The 19,086-nt window shown below is 35.5% G+C and overlaps 1 protein-coding gene across 12 annotated transcripts in view; it reads left to right on the top strand.

The window, feature by feature from the left end:
- ODF2L (outer dense fiber of sperm tails 2 like) overlaps positions 1 to 19,086 on the top strand; it is a 79,982-nt gene that overhangs the window by 50,692 nt on the left and 10,204 nt on the right. For 10 of the 12 annotated variants that reach the window (XM_066376705.1, XM_066376707.1, XM_066376712.1 and 7 more), the window contains 7 exons: positions 78 to 187; positions 1,115 to 1,250; positions 4,224 to 4,334; positions 5,203 to 5,307; positions 7,428 to 7,586; positions 17,298 to 17,383; positions 17,466 to 17,628. In XM_066376705.1, the coding sequence (XP_066232802.1) occupies positions 78 to 187; positions 1,115 to 1,250; positions 4,224 to 4,334; positions 5,203 to 5,307; positions 7,428 to 7,586; positions 17,298 to 17,383; positions 17,466 to 17,628 (870 nt within the window). The remainder of the gene's footprint in view (positions 1 to 77; positions 188 to 1,114; positions 1,251 to 4,223; positions 4,335 to 5,202; positions 5,308 to 7,427; positions 7,587 to 17,297; positions 17,384 to 17,465; positions 17,629 to 19,086) is intronic. The other 2 variants (XM_066376713.1, XM_066376711.1) reach the window with 1 other exon arrangement.

Genomic DNA, 19,086 nt, shown 5'->3' with positions numbered 1-19,086 from the left:
AACATATTTGTATTTAGGGTGCTGAACAAAACCAAAGTGTTATTAAATTACAAGATGAGTACTTTATGTATTTTTAGGAAGCCAAGTTGTCTGAAGCAATTTCAGCTTCCAGTGCCTGGAAAAGTCATTATGAGAAAATCGTAATAGAAAAAACTGAATTGGAAGTTCAGATTGAAACAATGAAAAAGTAAGAAAAAAGTTTAGAATCTTTTTTACTGTATAGTAAGAAGTGTTTTTAGTTCTTTTCATTGAGTGGTTTTTATTTTGGTTCTTCTAGTAGAGGTGTTGCCTATATTTGATACTTTATATATATAGTTTTATAAACTTTTCTTATTCTAAAAATACAACAAAAATGATTACCCATTAAAAGTACATTGGTGTTCACATTTCAAAAATTTAAATTTGTAAATTAATATTTGTTATTTGAGGGTATGTCATCTATTATTTGCAGTAAATGTTAATACTAACTGTGTCTTAAGATGGAAGTAGTATTTGTCTATTAAACAAGAATAAGTAAAAATATATAATAAAGTTTATAATAAAAGTATAAGTGCTTTTAAAATCCTAAAATTATTGTTCCTTAAAAGGCTTTAAATGAATAACAAAGAAAAAATGATAAAAACATATAAATTTTATGCTTTGAAATTTATTGTTCATAAACTAACAATAAACCCTAAATATTTGCTTTTAAATGTTTTGTTTTCTTTATATTCTCTTTAATAATATCACTGAAAACTAGCATATATAGTTTGCTTCTAAAGATTAATTACTGCTAAACTTGATTTGTTTGTTTAACTTTGTCCTGAAATTATATGTGTGTAGATGAGAAACAGACATATTTGTGGGTGATAGTTTAGATGTTTTATTGAATAGCAAAGAGAATGTTGTGTAACTTTTCATTGGCCTTAGGCCTTATCAATGGGTAGTTATTTCTAATCAAGGTTACTTAGATAGTAACTTTATATAGATGAGTGCTTTCTATTTCCCTTGTTCTGTGAATTAAGTTAACATTTGAAACAGTGCACTCTACCAAAATAATTTCAAAAACACACAATGTATTATTTGAATGAAAATTTCAGTAACTTTTATAAAATATATCATTTATTTTATAAAGGCAAGTCAATAATCTTTTGGAAGATCTGAAGAAAATGGAGGAACATGGAAAAAAATCATGTGAAGAGATTCTTGGAAAACTTTACTCAATTGAATGTGAAAGTGAAACTCTGAATCTTGAGAATACAAAATTAAAGGTACTGTGTGTGTATTGTGTGATGACACTAAGATACTTAGTACAAATAGCTTGAAATAACAGTATGTGTAGAATAATGCTCTTATATCATTTTGTCTTTTATGTTTCTCAGAGCATTAAAGTGTCATTTTAATAGGTAACTCCTAAAAATATATACCTATCTATATGTCTGTATATAATCATTTTATGCACATATTTGTATATAGATATTAAATTTTATAGTTGTATGCAAAGATATACAGTAAAATTGTTTTCAACAGTATTAAATAAGATTTAAGAAGTTGAATAACTGTCTTTTTGTCTCAACCTTGAAAAAAATTATTAACTGTCCAGTTTTAGCAGTTAAGTGAACCATCCAAAATTACATTAACTTTAATGCATAAGATTATTTCTAGGTGTCATGGTTACGATATAATATAACCTCAGACATGGTCAGTTTGAAACCAGAAAGTATGTTCTTGGCTGCTTCATAACCAGAAAGAATTTTCCAACTCAATCAAATCCAAGGGGTGATTGGTTTGTATGTGTACCAAAGAGAAAATGAGGAAGAAGCTTTTATATTTTCTGAGAAAAAAGATATTTGAGATCTCAATCAGAGAAACACGTAACCACATGAGACTTGACTAAAAGCAATGACTGCATTTTCAGCTTTATGTTATTTTTGGAGGAGAGTAAATAGAAAACAGAAAAGAATCTGTTTATGTAAAACAAGGCCAGAGTTGGCAGTTCAAGCTGATATGGTATGAATAACCTAGCCTCTGTTTTTAGCTCTCTACTCTGCCATTCCTAGGTTGTAAAGCCCATCCTCATGATTTAAAATGGCTGCCAGAGTTCCAGCCATTTCAGCCAACATTCAAGCAACAAGATGGAAGAGGGAAAAAAGATGGATTATCTCCCTCACATCTTTTTTTTTTCATCTCTTCCCCTTAGGAAGACTCATGAAAGTTCCATACCACTTGATTCTTGTACTTATTTAGGTCTATGACCCCACATAGCTGTAAGGGAGACTAGACAAATGTAGGGTACTAGTTATGCTGCACTTAAGCCAAATATGAATACTTATTATTTCCTGCAGTTTGTTCATGTTTTTCTGTATCTCTTCCTATAATTTTTCTGGCCTTACCAGTTGGAATGCTATTTTTCTAAGTAGCTAAAACCTCTTTCCTTTAAAGGTCAGCTCAAAATCTACTCCCTGTATTCCCCTTCCCTCCCGAAATCTTCTCCTATAAGCTCCCATCTTTGTATGTACAGGATGCCAGGGAAGATGTGACATATACTTAGCTCTCAATGAGTATTTACTAAATAAATGCTTAACATGTTTCATCCAGGAAGGGAAAATTTTATTATGTTTATTTCTTAATTTTCTTGCTGTCTTTCAGAGAGAAAGGATTAGAAGGATATTTTATTAATTATAAATCTAGTTTTTAATCTCATGGAAATGGAATTACTATTATATTACATGGGTATAAAATCATTATTATTGTTAAAGTTTATACCTTATTCTATTAATAGTGCAGTATACCTTATTATAGTCTATTAAAAGTGCAGAAACATATGTTTCACAGCATTGTTTTCTCGATTTTGTTTATAGATGTCATGTTTTGTTACTTTTAATTACTTTAGAATAATTTTAAGTTTTAAAGTTTCAAATTTAAAAAAAATTAGCTGATATTGCTTCCAAAGCCCAATGACCTCCTCTATTAGAAAGAATAGAAGTTTATTTGGAGAGGTTTTTTTTTGTTTTGTTTTGTTTTTTGTATTTTTCTGAAGTTGGAAATGGGGAGGCAGTCAGACAGACTCCTGATGCACCCGACCGGGATCCACCCGGCATGCTCACCAGGGGGCGATGCTCTGCCCATCTGGGGCGTTGCTCTGTCGCAACCACAGCCATTCTAGCGCTTGAGGCAGAGGCAATGGAGCCATCCTCAGCGCCTGGGCCAACTTTGCTCCAATGGAGCCTTGAAGGGAAGAGAGAGACAGAGAGGAAAGAGAGGGGGAGGGGTGGAGAACCAGATGGATGCCTCTCCTGTGTGCCCTGGCCGGTAATCGAACCCAGGACTCCTGCACGCCAGGCTGACGCTCTACCGAGACAACCGGCAAGGGCAAATATTTGGAGAATTTTAAAGGTCTATTGATTTATAATAGAAATTTGGAAAAACAAAAAAGTAAAAAACTTAACAATTACCTGTAACCACAACAAAGATAAAGTTACTATTATTGTGGCATATGTGTAATTTTGGGGGATTTTGGACTACTTCCAGTTTTTTACAATTGTGTATAAAAACACAGGTAGTTTCTTTGAGTCTTTATGCAAATCTGTTAGGATAAATTTCTAGAACTGGAATTACATGGTGAAAGGCTCATTTTTAATGTTGGTATTATATATTTCTAACTTACCTACCATAAATGAGTTCCTATACTTTTTAAAATATTAAGCAATTTTAAAACAAATCTCTCCAGATTTGATAGGTGATCTCATTGATTGTTGGGCCTTTAAATACCATCTATATCCTAGAAGTTTTCAAATTTATTATCTCTAGCCTAGACCTTGCCCCTGACTTCCATACATACAAAGCCTACTTGAAATCTCCACTAGAATATTTAATAGAGATTTCAAAGTTATGTCCAAAACAGAGCTCCTGTATTCCTCAAAATAGTTCCTCCTACATTTTTTATTGATTTGGAAAAAACTGGTGTGCATCTTCCAAACCAGGAACCTGGTCTACTTTCCAAGTCTTTTTTCAATCAGTAAATTAAAAATTTTTTTTTAAGTATGTCTTGTATAAGTCTTTAAAGTTGTTTATAAGTTTTACTAACTTTTTGAAAGCCCTAAATTTTTTAGATGGTAATTATATGCAATCAAAAATAATTATTAACTTTGGTTATAAATGAGTTACATTTTTATAATCCTATAGCATTTGAGTACAAATGAATTTTAATGATATATAATATCTGTTTATATATTTCCTGCTAGACTACACTTCCTGTTTTGAAGGATGAAGTTGTTTCTGTTGAAAATGAACTTTTAGAATTGCAAGAAGTAGAAAAACAACAAAAAGCTCTTACTGAAGTATATAAAACTCAGGTAACTACTGCATTTATTTTAATGTTTGTTGAATTTGGTGGACAATTTAAAACACTGCACTTGTTTATGATCTAAATAAGCAGAACTAAAGAAAGGTGGAGCTCTTATTTGTGATAGAACATGATATGTCCCAAATGTTTTTTAAGGTCCCAACCTAGATATGTTAATAAATAGATAATTCTGCTGATTCCTGAATCAAACATTGCCTATGTATGTGTTAAATATTCCTAAAAGTAGATCTAAAATTAATTACATAGGTGTAATATAAACCTTATGTATAAGCTTGTTAATCTTGCTTATATTTGTCATCTTCTATATTTAATGGTATTGATTTAGAATAATGACTTTGTTCTAGGGTTATGAAAGACCAATGTTTTCTTTTTTCCAATGAATAAACTATAAATCAAACTTACTCCCATGAGTTACCTGAAAAGCACATTTGACAATATATATGGAATACAGCATATGTTCAATAATATTTTTTTAGAAAAACTAAGTTGTTTTGGAAATGTAGTATTCAAGAAAAACTTTATGAGAAAGATGGGATTTATGAACCAGTGACTGATTCTTTAAAGGGACATTGATCTACAAATAGAAATCAATACCTCTCTAATACTCAGAGCTCAATCGAAGTGTCTAGAAATATTGATGAGAAAAGACAGGTAAATTATAAAAGGGTTGTGTATTAGAGGATAGCACTGATTCTCATATTTAAAGAAGGAGTAATGTTAGATAAACATCCTGAGGTATTGATAGGACACTAACAATTTGTTTAAGATTGAAAGTTGAAATATTTAACTTTTTATTTCACACTATGGCTCTAATATAAAATAATACATATCACTCTAATAATATATTCTGTTTTCAGATACAAAAGTTGCAAGAAGCAGCTAAAATGATAAAAAGCAGATGTGAAAAATTGCTAACTGAAAATAATCTAATAACAAAAAATAAAAATAAAAAAATAGAGAAGGTAAGTTTGACATTTTAAATAATAAAATAATGTTTTACTTATGTTTTATACTTTATGAATATTATACAAATATCTTCATTGTGGTCCTTTTCTGAGGTTAGACATAAGAATTAGCTGTTCTCAGTCTCTGTAGGAGTTTGTTTTCTGAGGAAATAATGTTTCTTCCAGGCTTGAAGTGTTTGTTTGTATGAATGTTTTTTCACTTTTTTCTTAATATTTGGAAAATAACATAAACATTTAATCTTCTTATTCAAGAGCAGATTTAAATAGCTCAAAAATGGTTATCACTGAGCTTCATTGACCATAACTATGTAAACTTGAATGCCTCTTATATTTTAATCTCACCTTGTTTTTTTGGTACTAAATCTTTTGTGTCTATAAAAGCAAAGTTAATATTCTCTGCTAAATGCTTTGTCGGAAGAAAAATAATATTAAAAAAAAACAACTCATCATTTCCTTTTTTCACCATATTGCAACAGAATGAGAAGAAGGCCAATGTTGGCAAGTTATGATGTTTTTGTGAATATTTTTAAGTTTATAAATGAAACCCCATCCCTTTTGGGTCTTTTCATGTTGTTTCGTAAGGAAGCAGTGAAAGCCATAGGATGCTAGCTCCTGGTCATGGGATGTTACTGTTCAGTTCCAACTGAGTGTAATGAGGTGACTACTGTCTCTGGATTTTCTCCACACTTTTTGACTGAGAAGTTAAGTGAGGCACCAGTGTGAAGAGGTCAGCCAGAGCAGGCATTCTGCTTGGTAAACAGAGATAGATAACCCATCAAATGTGCAGCTTACTACTTTCTTAGAATTACTTTTCCTATTTTTGGCAAACTACAGAAGAAATCATTTCATGGTTTTTGGTTTCTTTTTCTCATGAGATATACCATTGAAAATGTCTTCTCTTTTGCTAGGCAGCACTCTAAATAATAGCCTACTTAAAACACCTGTTCAAAAGACAGATGGCCCTGACCTGTGGTGGCACAGTGGATAGGACCCCGACCTGGAGCACTGAGGTTGCTGGTTCAAGACCCCAGGCTGGCCCAGTCATGGCACATATGAGAAGCAACAGCGAGTTGATGCTTCTTGCTCTGACTTTCTCTCATTCTCTCTCTCTCCCCCCTCTCTCTAAAACTCAATGAATAAAATCTTTAAAAAATTCAAAAGGCAAATGGAACAGGAGCCTGAGTTTTTCAGATACTGTGGTGTCACAGTGGTTTCTTACTGATATTAAGTCAGAAAAGTCATTTTTTAGGTGAAATTCTTTCACCATTCTACTGTTTTAAGTCTCCTGGTTTTCTCATGGGCTCTTAGAGGTTTGGGGAGGTGCTTTGTCCCGGCTCTATCTTTTGTGACTAAGAACGCCAGATGTTGCATAGTAGCTCTAGGACTAGGTGGTTCCTGTGTCAGGGAAAGAGTCTAGCCCTTGCTTTTCCTCCCTTTGAAAATCCTAATTGGTTATTTTTTCTTCATTAACAGTACAAGCATGTGTTAAGGTTGCTTCCTGTCACCTCTCTACAAAACTGCTACAGTGAAGAACTGCAACATCCAAAGAGATTAACATAGATAAAAGTGGAGAGATTTACTTCATAATCACATTAATGATCAAATAGTCTACTGAGGACAGATCATACTAGCTATCTTGAAGTGATATACAGTAAACCTCACCAATTTGGACTAAGACAAGTACAGCAAGGCTACTCTATCTGAAATAATTGAGTTATCAGGTTGAATGACAAAAAAATGACAGTTATTTTAGATTGATGGCTGGGGAGTGGTAAACCACCATACCAGCTTTATCAATAATATCTATTCTTGAATATAAATGACAGGAGTCAAAAAGTTTTTTTTCCTAAATAAACATTCTCCCTGCAAGCTAATATTGCTATATTCATTTATTCCACAAACTTTTTTAAAATTAGAGTATAGCCTACTTTTGAGTTATGTGTTCTTATTTAGCAAAGTCTAACTTAATGTTTGTTCATATTTATTTGGTGGAATCTTTTCATTGAAAACCATTCTTTCTAAAAGATATACTATAAGCATATCTAGTATTTAAGATAGTAAAAACATTAATGCTGAATGTGTGATCTTACACTTATTTCTCTAACGCTACAACTCAGATGAGAGGCCAGATGGAGTCTCGTCTGAAGGAGCTGGAGTGCGTCTGCGATTCCTTGGCGGTGGCCGAATGGTGGCTCCAGGAGTGTCAGGAGAGTCTGCAGCTCTGCAAGGGGAAATGTGCAGGCCAGGCACACACCGCTAGGGAGCTTCAGGGCCAGGTGTCCAGCCCTCGTTCTTACTTTTTCTAGATGTGCTAATGAAATGCTTACAAATGATTTTACCAGTTGAGGGCACTCATGTCAGGGGTTGATTTCTGTTACTCCCATCTAAATCAGATGAAAGTACCAGTTTATGAAGATACTGGTAATATGATTTTGCAAGCTATTCTTTTAGTATTTTATAGTAAAAAAATTAGCAACCAGAATTGCTGATTTACTTTTTTTTAAGTTAATGTAATTTTTAAATGTTTATTTTATTGATTTTAGAGGGAAAGAAAGGGAGAGAGAAAGAGACAGGAACATCGATCTGTTTCTATATGTGCCCTGACCAGGATCGAACTGCTGATTTAGTTTATCTGTACAAATCTATATTTAGGCATTTGATGACATGGTCACAGCATAAGAGAAGGAGCAATGCTATGTTTACATATATATTTTTTGATGTCAGGATAAGGTTAATTATTAATTTATTTCAAAAATTAGAATTCATTTTGATTAGAATTGTGCATGAAGTTTATTTGGATTATTTCCTTTTTTTTTTAACATATACATTTTTACTTCACTGGAGGAGGGATCATGGATGCCCTGTTAGTCACAACATAGCCATCTTCTAATTCAATGCCTAGCACATAGTGAGCATTTAATAAAAATTTTATAAACTAAGTACAGATACTTTTTTTCAAAGCATGTCCAATGATGGTAGCAAACAATATTATTTATTTGTAAAACAATTTTATGAATGATTCCTTATCTTCTTAATGTAGTTTGGATTTGAATTTTAAAATGCATTCTGTTTTTATTTATGTATTTTTTTAAATAAATTTTTATTAATGTTAATGGGATGACATTAATAAATCAGGGTACATATATTCAAAGAAAACATGTCTAGGTTATCTTGTCATTAATTATGTTGCATACCCCTCGCCCAAAGTCAGATTGTCCTCCGTCACCCTCTATCTAGTTTTCTTTGTGCCCCTCCCCCTCCCCCTAACCCTCTCCCTCCTTCCCTCCCGCGCCCTCCCTCCCCCCACTCCTGGTAACCACCACACTCTTGTCCATGTCCCTTAGTCTCGTTTTTATGTTCCACCAATGTATGGAATCATGTAGGTCTTGTTTTTTTCTGATTTGCTTATTTCACTTCGTATAATGTTATCAAGATCCCACCATTTTGCTGTAAATGATCCGATGTCATCATTTCTTATGGCTGAGTAGTATTCCATAGTGTATATGTGCCACGTCTTCTTTATCCAGTCTTCTATTGAAGGGCTTTTTGGATGTTTCCATGTCTTGGCCACTGTGAACAGTGCTGCAATGAATATGGGGCTACATGTGTTTTTACATATCAATGTTTCTGAGGTTTTGGGGTATATACCCAGTAGAGGGATTGCTGGGTCATAAGGTAGTTCTATTTCAGTTTTTTGAGGAACCACCATACTTTCCTCCATAATGGTTGTACTACTTTACAGTCCCACCAACAGTGGATGAGAGTTCCCTTTTCTCCGCAGCTTCTCCAACATTTGCTATTACCCGTCTTGTTGATAATAGCTAATCTAACAGGTGTGAGATGGTATCTCATTGTAGTTTTGATTTGCATTTCTCTAATAACTAATGAAGATGAGCATCTTTTCATATATCTATTGGCCATTTGTATTTCTCCCTGGGAGAAGTGTCTGTTCATGTCCTCTTCCCATTTTTTTATTGGATTGTTTGTTTGTTTGTTGTTGAGTTTTATGAGTTCTTTGTAAATTTTGGATATCAGGCCCTTATCTGAGCTGTTATTTGAAAATAATATTTTCCATTTAGTTGGCTGTCTGTTTATTTTGTTGTCAGTTTCTCTTGCTGAGCAAAAACTTTTTATTCTGATGTAGTTCCATTCATTTATCTTTGCCTTCACTTCTCTTGCCATTGGAGTCAAGTTCATAAAATGTTCTTTAAAACCCTGGTCCATGAGTTGAGTACCTATGTCTTCTTCTATGTACTTTATTGTTTCAGGTCTTATATTTAGGTCTTTGATCCATTTTGAATTAATTTTAGTACACGGGGACAAGCTGTAGTCAAGTTTCATTCTTCTGCATGTGGTTTTCCAGTTTTCCCAACACCATTTGTTGAAGAGGCTTTCTTTTCTCCATTGTGTGTTGTTGGCCCCTTATCAAAGATTATTTGACCATATATATGTGGTTTTATTTCTGGGCTTTCTATTCTGTTCCATTGGTCTGAGTGTCTATTTTTCTGCCAATACCATGCTGCTTTGATTATCGTGGCCCTATAATATAGTTTAAAGTCAGGTATTGTAATGCCCCCAGCTTCATTCTTTTTCCTTAGGATTGCTTTGGCTATTCGGGGGTTTTTATAGTTCCATATAAATCTGATGATTTTTTGTTCCATTTCTTTAAAAAGTCATAGGAATTTTGATGGGAATTGCATTAAATTTATATATTGCTTTGGGTAATATGGCCATTTTAATTATATTTATTCTTCCTATCCAAGAACAAGGAATATTTTTCCACCTCATTGTGTCTTTTTCTATTTCTCTTAACAATGCTTTATAGTTTTCATTATATAGGTCCTTTACATTCTTTGTTATGTTTATTCCTAGGTATTTTATTTTTTTTGTTGCAATCGTGAAGGGGATTATTTTTTTGAGTTCGTTTTCTAATATTTCATTGTTGGCATATAGAAAGGCTGTGGACTTTTGTATGTTAATTTTGTATCCTGCGACCTTACTGTATTGGTTTATTATTTCTAGTAATCTTTTTGTGGAGTCCTTCGGGTTTTCGATGTATAGGATCATATCATCAGCAAAAAGTGATACTTTTACTTCTTTTCCGATATGGATGCCTTTTTTTCTTTGTCTTGTCTGATTGCTCTGGCCAGAACTTCTAGCACCACATTAAATAAGAGTGGAGAGAGTGGACAACCCTGTCTTGTTCCTGATTTAAGGTGGAAAGTTCTCAGTTTTATGCCATTTAATATGATGTTGGCTGATGGTTTATCATATATGGCCTTTATCATGTTGAGATATTTTCCTTCTATACTCATTTTGTTGAGTCTTAAACATAAAATTGTGTTGTATTTTATCAAAAGCCTTTTCTGCATCTATTGATAAGATCATGTGGTTTTTGTTCTTTGTTTTGTTGATATGGTGTATTACGTTAACCGTTTTACGTATGTTGAACTATCCTTGAGATTCTGGGATGAATCCCACTTGATCATGATGTATTATTTTTTTAATATGTTGTTGTATTCAATTTGCCAGTATTTTGTTTAGTATTTTAGCATCTGTATTCATTAGAGATATTGGTCTGTAGTTTTCTTTCTTTGTGCCATCCTTGCCAGGTTTCGGTATGAGGGTTATGTTGGCCTCATAAAATGTGTTTGGAAGTATTGCTTCTTCTTCAATTTTTTGGAAGACTTTGAGTAGAATAGGAAGCAAGTCTTCTTTGAATGTTTGATAGAATTCACTAGTATAACCGTCTGGGCCTGGACTTTTATTTTTGGGGAGGTTTTTAATAGTTTTTTCTATTTCCTCCCTGCTGATTGTTCTGTTTAGGCTTTCTGCTTCTTCATGACTCAGTCTAGGAAGGTTGTATTGTTCTAGGAATTTATCCATTTCTTCTAGATTGTTGTATTTGGTGGCATATAGTTTTTGATAGTATTCTACAATAATTCTTTGTATATCTATGATGTCTGTGGTGATTTCTCCTCTTTCATTTTGGATTTTATTTATTTGAGTCCTGTGCCTTTTTTCCTTGGTGAGTCTTGCCAGGGGTTTCTCAATTTTGTTGATCGTTTCAAAGAACCAGCTCCTTGTTTTATTGATTTTTTCTATAGTTTTTCTGTTCTCTATTTTGTTTATTTCTGCTCTGATTTTTATTATCTCCTTTCTTTGGCTGGTTTTGGGTTGTCTTTGTTCTTCTTTTTCTAGTTCCTTAAGGTGTGAAGTTAAGTGGTTTACTTGGGCTCTCTCTTGTTTGTTCATATAGGCCTGAAGTGATATGAACTTTCCTCTTATTACTGCTTTTGCTGCATCGCAGAGATTCTGATATGTCGTATTGTCATTTTCATTTGTCTGTATATATCTTTTGATCTCTGTGCTTATTTCTTCTTTGACCCATTCATTTTTTAGAAGTATGTTGTTTAGTTTCCACATTTTTGTGGGTTTTTCCCCCACTTTTTTGCAGTTGAATTCTAGTTTCAAGGCTTTATGATCAGAGAATATGCTTGGTACAATTTCAGTTTTTCTAAATTTGCTGATATTGTGTTTGTGGCCCAACACATGGTCAATTCTTGAGAATGTTCCATGTACACTAGAGAAAAATGTATACTCTGTCGCTTTGGGATGAAGTGTCCTGTGGATGTCTATCATATCCAGGTGTTCTAGTATTGCATTTAAGGCCAATATATCTTTATTGATTCTCTGTTTGGATGACCGATCTAGAGCCATCAGCAGTGTATTGAGGTCTCCAAGTATGATTGTATTTTTGTCCGTTTTTGTTTTTAGGTCAATAAGTAGCTGTCTTATATATCTTGGTGCTCCTTGGTTTGGTGCATATATATTAAGGATTGTTATGTCTTCTTGATTCAGTGTCCCCTTAATCATTATGAAATGACCATTTTTCTCTGAGTACTTTTTCTGTCTTGTAGTCAGCATTATTAGATATGAGTATTGCTACACCTGCTTTTTTGGGGGTGTTGTTTGCTTGGAGTATTGTTTTCCAGCCTTTCACTTTGAATTTGTTTTTATCCTTGTTGCTTAGATGTGTTTCTTGTAGGCAGCATACAGTTGGATTTTCTTTTTTAATCCATTCTGCTACTCTGTGTCTTTTTATTGGTAAGTTTAATCCATTTACATTTAGTGTAATTATTGACACTTGTGGGTTCCCTATTGCCATTTTATAAATTGCTTTCTGTTAGTTTTGTATCTTGTTTGATTCTTCTCTTTTGTTTTTCTATCATTCGTTTTTGTTTGTTTGTATTCCATACTTCTTTCCTCTGTTGCTACCTTTTTTAAGTCAAGTGTTTTTGTGGTGGTTTTTTCAAGGGTGGTTACCATTACGTAATGAAAAGGGTACCTACCATATTCATTGTAGTACCCTATCTTATTAGTATTTCTGCACTTCATCGTCCTTTGCTACTGTTAATCTCCATCATCTCCCCCCCTTTTTTTCTTTTGTTGTCACAGTATAAATTTGGTTTTATTGTGTTCTTGGTGGAGCTGTTATTTATGGTTTTGTTTTGTTTTGTTCTTTGAATCTGGTTGGAAAACCCCCTTTAGTATTTCTTGGAGTTGGGGCTTTCTGATGATAAATTCCCTCATCTTTTCTGTATTTGTGAATGTTTTTATATCTCCTTCGTACTTGAAGGATAGCTTTGATGGGTATAGTATTTGTGGCTGAAAGTTCCTCTCTTGCAGGGCTTTAAATATTGGGGTCCACTCTCTTCTAGCTTGTAGAGTTTCTGCTGAGAAATCTGATGATAATCTAATAGGCCTTCCTTTATATGTTGTACTCTTCTTTTCCCTGGCCACCTTGAGAATTTTTTCTTTGTCATTGGTTTGTGCCATCTTCATTATGATGTGCCTTGGAGTAGGTTTGTTGGGGTTAAGAAAACTCGGTGTTCTGTTTGCTTCTCGAATTTGAGGCTTTAGTTCTTTCCACAGGCTTGGGAAGTTCTCGTCTATTATTTGTTTGAGTATATTCTCCATTCCATTTTCTTTCTCTTCTCCCTCTGATATACCTATTATTCTTATGTTATTCTTTCTGATGGAGTCAGACAATTCCTGTAGGGCTTTCTCGTTTTTTATTATTTTTGAGTCTCTTTCTTCTTCTCTCTGTTATGCCTCAAGTTGCTTGTCTTCTATTTCACTAATCCTCTCTTCTATCTAACCTGTTCTATTAGCTAAGCTTGTTACTTGTTTTTCAGCTCGTGAATTGAGTTTTTCATCTCTGTTTGATTTGTTTTTATAGTTTCAATTTCCTTGGACATATATTCTTTGTGTTCATTGAGTTGTTTTCTGAGCTCCCTAAATTGCCTTTCTGTGTTTTCTTGTATATCTCGGAGTATTTTTAGGATTTCTATTTTAAATTCTCTGTCATTTAGCTCCAAGGTTTCCAATATGTTAAATTTTTTCTCCATAGATTTTTCTACATCTATTTGTGTTACCTCTCTATCTTTTGTATCCATAATATTTGATTTCCTTTTTCTTATTGGCATCTGAGGGTGGTCTTGTTGATAGCACTAATTAGAATTAATAAAGAATAAAAAGTAAAAAAAAAATTTTGGGGGGGGCGAAAGAAAAAAAAAAGGAAAAGAGAAAAACACCCCACAAAAAAAAAACACACAGTAATAATTTATTATTTCCCCCTTTTTTCTTTCTTCTCTTCCCCTCCTCTCCCCTCCTTAGGGAAATATCGTGATGACCTGTGAGTTACATTATGCTAAATGGAACAAAAACTGCCTATAACGGAGGGCCTGATTTGGGGTGAAGAGTTCAAGGGGCAAAAAAGGGAGTAGGGACCTACTAAATGCAAAAAAAGGAGAAAACCTTAGACAAGTATAAAATATTTGCTTGTAAGTGATGGTCAACTAAGAGATATAATGAGAGGGATAAGAGGGAAACAGAAAAAAGGAGAAAAAAATAATAATTAAAGAAGAAAAAAATAAGTAAAAATCTGTTGTATTAAGTGGAGCAAAGACTAAATACAATGGAGACCTTGGGTTGGGAGGAATGCTAATGAGTTAAAAAGCAAAGTAAAAAGTACCCAAAATGCCACAAAAACAAACAAACAAACAAAAAAACCAAAAGCAAAAAAACAAAAAAAACTTAAGTCCCAAATTAAATAATTTGTTCGTGATTGAGGATTGAATGGGAGGAAAAGTAAAAGGAGAAAAGAAGAAACGAATAGAAAGGGAGAAATAAGAAAAAGAGAAAAATGAAGGAAGAAAAAAAGGAAAAGAAAAAAAACAAAAGGGAGAGAGTGAGAGTTAAGGGTTTTGGAGTGTAACCCTAAAGGAGAGTAAGGACAAAGAAAAGAAATAAAATGTAACACTCATGGGTAAACACTCATGGGTAGTGTAGTTCAAGAAAAGGAAAGAATAAGATGGGCAGAGAATAAAAGGACCGAGGTGGAGGAAATAGAAATAATAATAATAAAGGCAATAAGATAGAAGAAACAAACAACAACAACGAAAAAATGGAACAAGTTATAAAGTCTGTGGATTTTTTTTGATTTTGAGAGGTTAACTTCTTCCTTTTTCTTTTCTCTCCCTCTTCCTGGTCGGTGACTCTATATCCCAGGCTCTGCCCCTGTGTCACGCTTAGGTAGCGATTTACAGTTGATGGGATTCTATGGCAATGTCATATAATTGGCTTTAGTCTCGTTGGTAGTCAAGGCTTGTTGGCGTTTGCAGGGTCCAACGATGAGAGAGTTTGCTTTCCTGGAGTCTCTCTCCTAGTCTCCCCTTCCTGAATTAGCAGCCTGGTGATCCAGCTATGAGGCTGCCACTGCTTCTGCCTGGGGAGTAAGAGGCTCAAAGAGCTGGGAAATCCCCACTCTATCCCCACTCAGCTCAAGGCTCTGGGTAAGGCTCTGGCAGTCAGAACCTCCAGCGTAATCAGGCGGGGCTGGGAGCCAATTGTTGTCAAGGTGACTTTCAATAAGCCTCTAGGCCTGTTCAGCGCCTAGCATTCAGTTGGACCACTCAACCCAGGCTTTCCACACTTTGTAGCCTGTTTTGGCTGGGAAGAAGAGGCACTAGTCGCTGCTTGCTGTATAGATCTTAACATCTGCCAAGTCCCTCTTGTTAGTGTATATCCCTGAATATGGAAGCTTTGTCAATCAGAAGTTGCCCCTGCCCCTTTAGCGAGAGGCACTAAAAAATATCACGCCTCTTGTCTTGGATCGCTGAACTGAGAGAGATCTTATCAATTAGAGCCCCGTGGGTGCGCAGATTTCGTGGGTTAAGCTAATTTCAGTGATTGGATCCGCAGCTGTGCTCCAGAAAGTATTTCAAGCTGCCCACACGCCCCTCCCCCAACACTTGATTGTTAGCTTGAATGGCTGGGTGAGGTGCCCCGCCCACGGAGAGAAGCTCCGGAGTAGGGAAGATAGCTTTGGCGCCCTTCCCGCTTGCCTTGCCGCTGGCAGCTGGGGTGCACTGGGCGCACGGGAGAATGGGGCACTCTGGGTGTGCAGGCGAGTGGGGTGCTCTGGGCGTGTGGGCGAGTGGGATGTTCAGGGCACGAGCGAATGGGGTGCTCTGGGCACGCCGGTGGCTGGGGACGCTCGCTCACAGTGCGCGGGCTGCTGGGGACGCTCGCGGCGCAAGGGAGCTCGCTCTGCAACCGGACCGTGGCACAGGGCGCGCGCGAGGTTTCTCACGGCACATGGGCGGCTGCTCGCAGCGCTCAGGCTGTTCCTCCCCGAGTGTGGGCAGGCAGTTGCATGCGTGAGTTGAATCACCACAGGCGCACTCCCTCCTCTGCTTGAATGAACATCCGTGTGGTATTTAGCTTCCTCCACACCCTCAGCTCCGTCCCATCTCTCAGATTTAAGTGATAACAGCCTTTTTGCCTTCAGTGTGTGTGGAGCTCCGGAATGCTCTGAGGATAAATTTTTCTGTTTCTACTTGATAAATTTGTTGAGATTTTGGGGAGATCTGTCGTACGCGCTGCTCACGGCGCCATTTCCGTGACATCACTGCATTCTGTTTTTAAAAACATACAAACAAAACTTTATTGAATTAAAATTCCTGAGAAAAGATTTCTAGGAAATATCAAACTACATAGATAACCTAAGTTACTAATTAAAATTATGAGATTTTTTTTTTCTATTTCAAAGCTTCTGAGACTATTTATTTATTTATTTATTTATTTTACAAGACAGAGAGAGAGTCAGACAGGGACAGACAGACAGGAAAAGAAAGATGAGAAAGCATCAATCATTAGTTTTTTGTTGCGACACCTTAATTGTTCACTGATTGCTTTCTCATATGTGCCTTGACCATGGGCCTTCAGCAGACTGAGTAACCAACCCCTTGCTGGAGCCAGCGGACCTTGGGCTCAAACTGGTGAGCTTTTGCTCAAACCAGATGAGCCCGTGATCAAGCTGGCGACCTTGGGGTCTCGAACCTGGGTCCTTCCGCATCCCCGTCCAACGCTCTATGCACTGTGCCACTGCCTGGTCAGGCACTTCTGAGACTATTTAAATATAGCTTTTGAAGCATTGGGAAGAACATTCTGTCTTGGCATGGGCAAATGTATCTTTGGTTGATTTCCTTGTTAATTTAATTTGCTTTTCACAAATATGTTTTTACTCATAGTTACAACTTTATAGATACTCAGTTATCAATCATTATTTAGATGAAACAAAAACTATAAGAGTAATTCTAAGTATTCTACAGTTTTTTAAATCTTCATATTTACTTAATTAAATGAATATCACTTTGCAATAAAACACTTTTTAGAATGTTTTAATCACCATCCTAAATGATTTTTCATGCGACAGCATAGTTTTCTTAAACTTCACCAGAAATTTAAGAACTTGTGTTTTAACAATGTGATATTTCTTTGTGTTTCTCTGTGTAGGAGTAATAATAATATTTATACCTTCATGTTTTTTATGATTTTTCCAACAATAAAATTTATATAATAGATTTCTTTGGAACTTGATTATAAAAAAAAAACTAAAAAAAAAATTTTTTGTCTTTTAGTTTGAGGGAAATCACAATCTTCTGACAAAGCTTTCTCTGGAAGAGGAAAATTATCTTATTCAGTTGAAGTGTGAAAACCTTAAACAGTGAGTATTAAATTTACTTAAAATTAATATTGCATCTTTCTCTGCACACTAATCATTTTTAAAATACGTTTTATTTAAAAAGAAAATTAGAACAGATAGATGCAGAAAATAAAGAGCTTGAAAAGAAGCTGGAAAACCAAGAAGAATGTCTTAAGCACAGCAATCTGAAGTTTAGAGAGAAGTCTGCGCAGTCCTCGGCCCTGGCCAGACAGCTGGAGGCTGCTCTAGAAGAAGGAAGACGAAAGGTACAGATGGCCTTTATTTAGAAACTTTTTAATCAGCTTACCAAAGAGTCCTCTTTTTAAGCAGACAATATCTCATCTCTCCGAAACTACAGTTATTGTTTTTATCCTGATGACAGAGTGAAGGGAGCAATTACATTTTTGTTTTTTACCTACTTTTGCCTTGTGGAGCTAAACAGATATATTGGTCCAGAGTAATGATGATGTGGCTGGGTAAAGGGTGGAGATAGAAAGCACTCTGAAGAGGAGTTCTCTTCCCTTTTGCTTCCCTTTTTAAAAAAATAAAACCAAAGCAATTGTGTAAAGTATTGAACACTTTGGTTTTGATTAGATTCCAGTGTGCAGTAAAGCTCAACTCTTTTTTTTCTTTTGGCAAATATTACTGCATACATAAATACATGCAAAATTAAATGGCAGTTAAATCCATTTGGTTAGCATTTAGTTAATGTCTTGCTGTGTGTCTGTATTCATCCTTGAGATGCAAACAGAGTTAGACCTGGCTTTTAGCTCTGAGGAAAGTCACTGACCGGGAGGGAAATAACATGTGAACAAATAAGCGTCCTCCAGCATGTAGATGCTCCTATGAAGGGAGGGTCCAGGCCGTGCCACCTGGGCATGAGGAGAAATGGTTCAGGAAGATCTTAGAGAAGAGGTAAATTTATGAAATGATTTGAAAATGTAATCTTGAAAGGACATGAGGTGGGCTTTGGTGTCCAACAGGAACTGTTTGAATTGTGTCCTGGTACAATATACACTGATGCAGGACAAATTACTTCTCTAAATTTTAGTTTCTTTTTTTCTTTCTTTTTAGGAAGAGAGAGAGGGACAGATAGGGACAGACAGACAAGAAGGGAGAGAGATGAGAAGCATCAACTTATAATTGTAGCATCTTAGATGTTCATTGATTGCTTTCTCATATGTGCCTTGACCGGGAGACTCCAACTGAGCCCGTGACCCCTTGTTCAAGTCAGTGACCTTGAGCTAGAGCCAGCAACTATGGGGTCATGTCTATGATCCCACGCTCAAGTCGGCAACCCCATGATCAGGCTGGTGAGCCCACACTCAAACCTGCAACCTCAGGGTTTTGAACCTGGGTCCATAGCATACCAGGCCAATGCTCTATCCACCTTGCCACTGTTAATCCAAATTTGGAGGGACCCGAAATATGGAATATAGGAACAAGGTCCATCGTTTACACATTAAAGCTTTATTGTCTAGCTTGGCCAAGCGGCGGGAACTCCGACAGAAATCTGACAAAGAGTGCGCCGGCCCTTTGTTCTACTTAGTTTTTATAGTTTTGTAAGTGGGAAGTACAGAAGCAAAAATTGCAATTAGGAGCCCCTTACCACTATTGGTTATAGTCATATGTCCTTTAACATGATACGACCACGTTCAATTTGCAAACCACACATCATTTTGGAGAAAACAAAATTTACAAGTCAACACAATGGTAGAAAGATG

The sequence above is a fragment of the Saccopteryx leptura genome, chromosome 3 (genome assembly GCF_036850995.1).
Source record: "Saccopteryx leptura isolate mSacLep1 chromosome 3, mSacLep1_pri_phased_curated, whole genome shotgun sequence".
Lineage (NCBI taxonomy): Eukaryota > Metazoa > Chordata > Mammalia > Chiroptera > Emballonuridae > Saccopteryx > Saccopteryx leptura.
This window is presented reverse-complemented; position numbering and strand designations above follow the sequence as displayed.